This window comes from Vombatus ursinus, unplaced genomic scaffold (genome assembly GCF_900497805.2).
Source record: "Vombatus ursinus unplaced genomic scaffold, bare-nosed wombat genome assembly UNPS02014813.1, whole genome shotgun sequence".
NCBI lineage: Eukaryota > Metazoa > Chordata > Mammalia > Diprotodontia > Vombatidae > Vombatus > Vombatus ursinus.
In genome coordinates, this window is record NW_020954591.1 from 31,018,590 (window position 1) to 31,025,316 (window position 6,727).

Below are 6,727 nucleotides of genomic sequence, written 5' to 3' on the forward strand. Positions count from 1 at the left end.
TTTTTCCCCCACCAATTAAGATAGATGTGAGAATTATAGCTTCCAGTGTTTAAAAAATTTTACTCAATTTAAAAAATTATCTCAAAATGAACTTAAAGCTTTGCCATGTATTATTAAAAAGAGGAATCAGGAGCTGGCTTCAGGATTGGGAAGACCTGGCTCCTAGCCTTCTTCTACTACACACTGGCTATTGGACTTTGGACAAGTCACTTAACCTTTCAGAGCCCCTAGGCAACTCTAAGGTTGTAGGTTACAAGGCAAGTGCCATCTACATTTGTTGAGAGTACTTCCTTGGTGGGGAGCTCTATGTACTGGTGAAATCACAAGGACAAGACCAAAAAAGAAGGAAAGAAGAGCTGGGGATGGCCAGCTTTGAGTTATGGTTTTGATTGAGAGGAATGATGTGTCTGATAAGCCACCTTCAAGAAATGTTCCTGAAAGAATTGGCCTTTCTTTGGCTACCACGTGACAGCTAATGTTAATAGTTCCTTCCCCTCCAGCTGTGGAGACTTCTTTTCTTATTTACTATATATGGCTTTTCTATATTAGGTTGAGAATAGAACTAAAGTCTGCAAATGAACTCCTTTAAAAAGCTTATTTTATCTCAGCATGCCAGAAGCAAGGGATACTCTGAAACTGAACAGATTTGGAGCATTGAAATGCTGGCTTTTCCATGTTCAAGCTACAACCACCATAAGCTTTATCCTCATAAGTCAACTCATCCACAGCCTAGCCATAATATCATACCATAGTATTGACTTCTACCTCTGCTCATATTATACCCGTGGTATTTTTCTAAGGTTCACTGCCTATACTGATATATATATAAAAAGGCCTGTTGGTCATACACTATTCTTTTCATTTATGGCCATATGAAAGTACAGAGATTAGTACCAGTAGAGTATTCTGTGAATACTGAGGGTAGTAAAAGTATTGAAAAAGAAAAGCCATGGAAGGAGCTGTGACATGTAGCTTTCAGGATAAATAAACAGACCACTAAATTGTTTGAGCCCTAGCAGATCTTAGGGTTTGATAGCTCCAAAATCCAAGACAAGGGATAAATAGTTTTTAAAAGTAGAGTTTAGTGACTCTATGCATGAAGAATTTCCAATGTGGCTCTCAATCCAGCCACTTAGGGTTACTTAGATGGCAAATTAGTTCCTTTGTTTCCAATAAAAAAAAAAGAAGGGAAGGAAGGAAGAAAGAAAGAAAGAAAAAAACCTTTTGTGATAACTATTTATAGTTAAGTAGAGCAAATTTCTGAATTGGTCATATCCAAAAATGTATTTCTCATTCTATTTCTCAGAATGTAGAGGGTGGGGAATTGAAGATGGGGAGAAGAGAGAGGTGTTAAACACATCTAATTCCCAAGGAAGTGACTTGACCAATTTGCAAGTAAGGAAGCCAAACCTAAGATAAAGAAATATTTATCCCATCTTCCCTGCCTCACATTCTAACATTCTTTTTGGAAAATATAATGACTTGATTTTTTTGAAAATCATGGTGAGAAAGCTACAATGCCATAGCAAATCTCAAAAGACAAGTAAGTAGTATATATGTTGCTTATTGACTGTAAGTGATATTGGTTAATGATAATGTGACTGTGATATTAGTTAATCAGAAATAAGAAGGCCATTGATGTGTCTTTAAATGCTAGTTTTTGGAAGAAAACTCTGCCTTTCTTTCTATCATCTAATCATACCTGACTATAACATTTGTACTCTGTACCTTTTTATTTTGTCCTGGAGATGAATGGAAAGTAGGAGGGGAGGAGAAAAAGCTCTGTAATTAAGTTACACTTGTGAAAAGTGAGATGCATCTGGTATAATGCTTCACAATTATTTGTGTTTCTAGGCAGTGGACCAATCCAGCTGTGGCAATTTCTTCTGGAGTTACTCACGGATAAATCCTGTCAGTCATTTATTAGCTGGACAGGAGATGGCTGGGAATTCAAGCTCTCTGACCCAGATGAGGTAAGAAGGGAATATGTTGAGAGTACTATGAGAAAGAACTCTGGACAAGGACTAGCTTGGAGCTGCATGTCACATTCCATTTTTCCAGTGATATTAATTCTTGACCATTTGGACATCATGGGATCTAGAACTGGAAGAGATCTTAATGGTCATCTTGTCTACCCTCATTTTACAGATGAGGAAAGTAAGGCCTAGAGAGGAAAAGTGATGAGCCCAAGTAAGTTTATGAAGCCTTGGAATTCTTCACCTTCTTCTATCTTAAATAAGTGATACTGTTGTAGTCATGTGAAAGATTTGGGGGTTTTCTCAGACCTTTACTTATTGATGGCAGGACCTGCCTACCTCCTTGAATCAAATAAGTCATTCCTGAGATGACTAAATACTGTAAATAGTATTGATGCCAGAGTAGGGCTTTTGCTTTTGTTCTTTGACCAAATTGCTAGATTAATTTCCCCACTTCTTCCATATCAGTATTCATTGCTGACTGAAACAAAAATCTACCAACTTTGATTTTTCCCTGGTCCTTAAAAAATAGAACTTACCAAAATGTCTTCTAACTCCATAATTCTTTTTTAAAATTTAGTTTAATTTTTAACTAAAATTTTATTTTAAAAACAAGTTTTTTTAACTAAACATGTATTTTTTTTCTCCTTCCCATCTCCCAAACAAACAAAAAGAAGGCAAGAGGAAACCCCTATGATAAATATTCATAGTTGAACAATGCAAATGTCTGAATTAACTGTAGCCAAAAAATGTGCATCTTATTCTGAACCTTGAGTCTATCACCTCTCTGACAGGGAAATGAATAGCATGCTCCATCTTTGGGCCTCTGGAATCATGGTTTATAATTAATTACATTGATCAGAATTCTCAAGTCTTTAAGAAATTGCTTTTCTTTATAATGTTGTTGCATTGATTATACTTCTGGTTCTGCCCAGTTTCACTCTGAGTCAGTTCATACAGTTCTTCCCAGTTTTTTTTCTGAAACAATTCATTGCATTTTTCACAGGTCAATAATAATATCCTGTTATTTTCATATGCCACAATTTTTTAGCCATTTCTCAATAGAATAGATGGGCACCACCTGAGAGGTTGTTTTTATTCCTTCACTGCTAAAAAAGAGCTGCTACAATTATTTTTTTTTACATATTCCCATATCCCAATTCTTTATGATGCTACATGCCACATGTCAGTGGGCATATAATCTGACATTTTAAAATTATGGTATTAATTATTTTTATTCCACTACCTCCTTCCAGGTGGCCAGGAGATGGGGCAAAAGGAAAAACAAGCCTAAGATGAACTACGAAAAACTGAGCCGGGGCCTACGTTACTACTACGACAAAAACATCATCCACAAGACAGCGGGTAAACGCTACGTTTATCGCTTTGTCTGTGACCTGCAGAGCCTGCTTGGGTATACGCCTGAGGAACTCCATGCCATGTTAGACGTCAAACCTGATGCAGATGAGTGACAGAGATGGAAGAAAATGGGGAGAACTTTGCTGAAGCATTTCAAAGATCAGCTGCATCAGTCGGACTCTTGATTTTAAATTGTTGTTATGTTTTTTGTTTTTGTTTTTTTATTATTATTATTTTCCAGACATGAGGAAACTCAGTTTTTACATTCAGGGGTGGGAAGCTGAGCCGAAGCTATAACTGATGGTGGTGTGGCCACCGACGGAAAGCAAGGAAGGGCTTCTGAACTAGGGAAGGACAGATTTTTAAGGGGAAGGGAGGGTCTTCATAGAAACCAGAAGAATCTGGTTTAAATGAGGAAGACAGTCCAATATTTAGTCACTTATAGAAACCATTCATTGAAAAGATGCCGCTTTGGTTATGGCCTTATTAATAAGCAAAAGAAACTGACACTTCAGGAAGTGAAAAGACTGATGAAAGGGTAGTTTTTTTAAGGGCTGGGAGGGCAGAAAGGGTGGGATAGAAGGTTCTGTTCTGGGGATGGACCTTGGAAAAACACAAGAATTTTACTCTTTGCCTTTTACTCTGCTTTTGGAGCAAAAAAAAAATGGACTTCAGTGGGGAGGGGACCAAACTTTTTTTGTGTTTAAAATTTATTTTATTAAATTTTGTGCCAGTATTTTTTTTTCTTAAAAATCGTCTTAAGCTCTAAGGTGGTCTCAGTATTGCCATTCTGTGCGAGTTTGTTCTATGTGCCGGCTGAGGATTCGGTCACAGTGAAAGAAAACTGTTTATATAGACCCCACTGGAAAAGTGTAGCGTTGTCATTGATATTCAGGAGTCCAAAATTTAAGACTCATATATGTAGGAAAAACAAGGCTGATTTGGGTATCAGGGATGGAAAAATGTTCTTCGGTGCATGTGAATCTCACCTGTGAATATTTCTTATCATCACATCCATTTTCTCATTTGCCATTAGCAGACTCTTGGGGTTTGGACTTAATGCAGAACTAAGAAAATCATTAAGTCTTTTAACTGAATGTATTACACAGCTGTAACCTGGAACTGTAATAATTGTAGTAGCACTGGCCTAGTAGTAGAAAAGAAAGTGAGAGGGGAAGATGAATTTGGAGATAGTTCCCTGTCAGTTCTCAATTATATATGTAGATTAAAAAAATAAAGGTGTAGGCATATAAGATAGCTATTAGATCTAGAGAAATGAGTTCTGAGTGCATTGAGATCCTAGCCATCCACCTAAGCACCCCCACCCCTATTCCCTCCAGGCTGGGATCGTCGCACATAATTCTTCTGTTGTCTCCTCTCTCTCCCTCCCCTTCCGTCCCCCCATTTCTCAGTAAGGAGAAAGTTGTAATTTACTAAATGATAAATGAAAGGAAGCTACAGGAGAGAGGGTAAGATCTGGAGATTGTCCTAGTTAAACCATTTTGGCTGGCTGAGTTTTAGCAAGGAGGGGAGTTGTAGAAGTTTAGATAGCAGTGCATAGCAAACAGCTTGGTGTAGAATTCCACAGGGGCAAAAGCCTGAGGCTTAGAACTGAAGTCAGCTGAGACTAGGGATGTTAAGCATGTAGTCAGTATAAGCCTTCTTAGGGCATGGTCCTTGGATATGTTATCTTGTTATAGGAGAAGTAAGGATGGTTAGATGGTATAGAGGAGAGGAAAGGTTTGCAGGTAATGGGAGCATGATGGGAGGAGACCAGATTTAGTAAGAAAAGGTAATCCGTGTGTTGTAAGAAAACACCTCCCCCCTCCCCACCGGACCCCAAGAGTTCAGTGCTTTTCATTTCTTTCTTACTTGGGCATGGCCCTTGAGAACCATTTTCTCAATCTTGGGTGAAAATGTGGTATTGGGGGGAAATAAGCAGCTAGTTAGAAAAAAAGTGCCTGATGTTAGTATAAGCACCTTGATGGATACCTGATAAATGAGATGATGATGGAAAAAATGAAAGGAGGACTTGAATTTAGCTTTCAGTATGAGAATAGAAAAAAAAAATTCAAGATGGGTTGCTTCCAGGCCAGCCCTTTCTAGACTGTCAATGAGAAATTAGATGCTTAAACTACCTTGCGGTATATATCCAAGGAAAGAGAAGACTTACTCTTAGGTCAGCTCCGAAAGCCTGGATCATCAAAAAGGGGCTTTGTGATCGATCCATGACTGTCCCAAGCTTGTTAAGGTGGAGACAGGAAGTGGTGGACAAAGTGAAGTTACGTCAGGCCATTATGCATTTTGCCTGTTATGCCAGGTGCCTTAAAAAAGCTCCCATTGTGATTTTTGGGGCTGCTCAGGGAGGTCTTTGATGGAACAAGTTGGACTATGTTGCTTTCCCCCACATTTTATTGTCTTGTTGGTCACTGGCAAAGCTGTATGTGTATGTGTGTGTGTGTGTGTGTGTGTGTGTGTGTGTGTGTGTGTATTTGCATGTGCTATAAAATTTTGAAATACTGTCTGAGTTTCCCAGTTCAGTCTTTTCCTGTTTCAGCCGTGGGGGAAAGAAGAACCTGTGGCTTACCGTAGCTCTTTGCTTGCTATATTTGCAACCTGGCATAAATCGCGTATTCATCTCATTGCCCTTCTTTTGAATTTAGGCTGAAAATACCTGCTTTTCAAACAATTCCATAATTCCTACAGTTGTATAGTAAACATAAGAGAGTGCTGAAATACCTAGTAGTTCCTAGACCTTACAGATTTTGCTTTTCATGAGGGCCATTTTACTCCCACCCCCAATCCCTCCTTAGTGCCACCATACTCAGTATTTGCAGCTTCTGCTTTTGCCCAGAAAATTTTTTGGCCTAGCCAGATTCTCGTTCTCCCTCTCTCTGTCCAAAAGACAGACCATCCCAGGATGAATGGTGGATGGTTTATACACTGGAAATGTACCTTAATTGTTACCTTTTTGCTTTTCTTTCATTAAAAAAAAAAAAACAACACGTTAACTCTAGAGGAGGGATGGGCAATTCTGGTTCACCTTGATGTCACCCTGACTTTTATAGAGATGTCTAATGTACTGTCAATGGATGTTGGCTTCAGGTTCTCTCCTGTTCCCCCTTCTCTCCCGGAGAAGGATAGCCTTCTATTTAGCACAATTCCATGGCTAAAAGGGTTGGAAGGAACAGCAAAAAGTTGGGGCCTTCTGTGAACAGGACAGCTGGATGTCTCCCAGTGTTGCCTGCCCTTACTTTGGCGTTGAACACTCTGGGTTTTTGGAGCATTAAACCTACCTTTTCTTCATGGTGGATAAACACACCATCTCTACTCTGGTCATGCTGTGCATGCTGCTTTCTCTGTTGGGGTCTATATAAATCCGTTGAATTATT

The 6,727-nt window shown here is 38.9% G+C and overlaps 1 protein-coding gene across 2 annotated transcripts in view; it reads left to right on the top strand.

Annotated features, from left to right (window-relative positions):
- The window catches only part of ETS1 (ETS proto-oncogene 1, transcription factor), a 190,636-nt gene extending 184,273 nt beyond the window's left edge, over window positions 1-6,363 (top strand). For both annotated transcript variants that reach the window (XM_027835254.1, XM_027835255.1), the window contains 2 exons: window positions 1,855-1,973; window positions 3,233-6,363. In XM_027835254.1, the coding sequence (XP_027691055.1) occupies window positions 1,855-1,973; window positions 3,233-3,448 (335 nt within the window). In that variant the 3' untranslated portion in view covers window positions 3,449-6,363. The remainder of the gene's footprint in view (window positions 1-1,854; window positions 1,974-3,232) is intronic.
- Window positions 6,364-6,727: the final 364 nt, after the last annotated feature.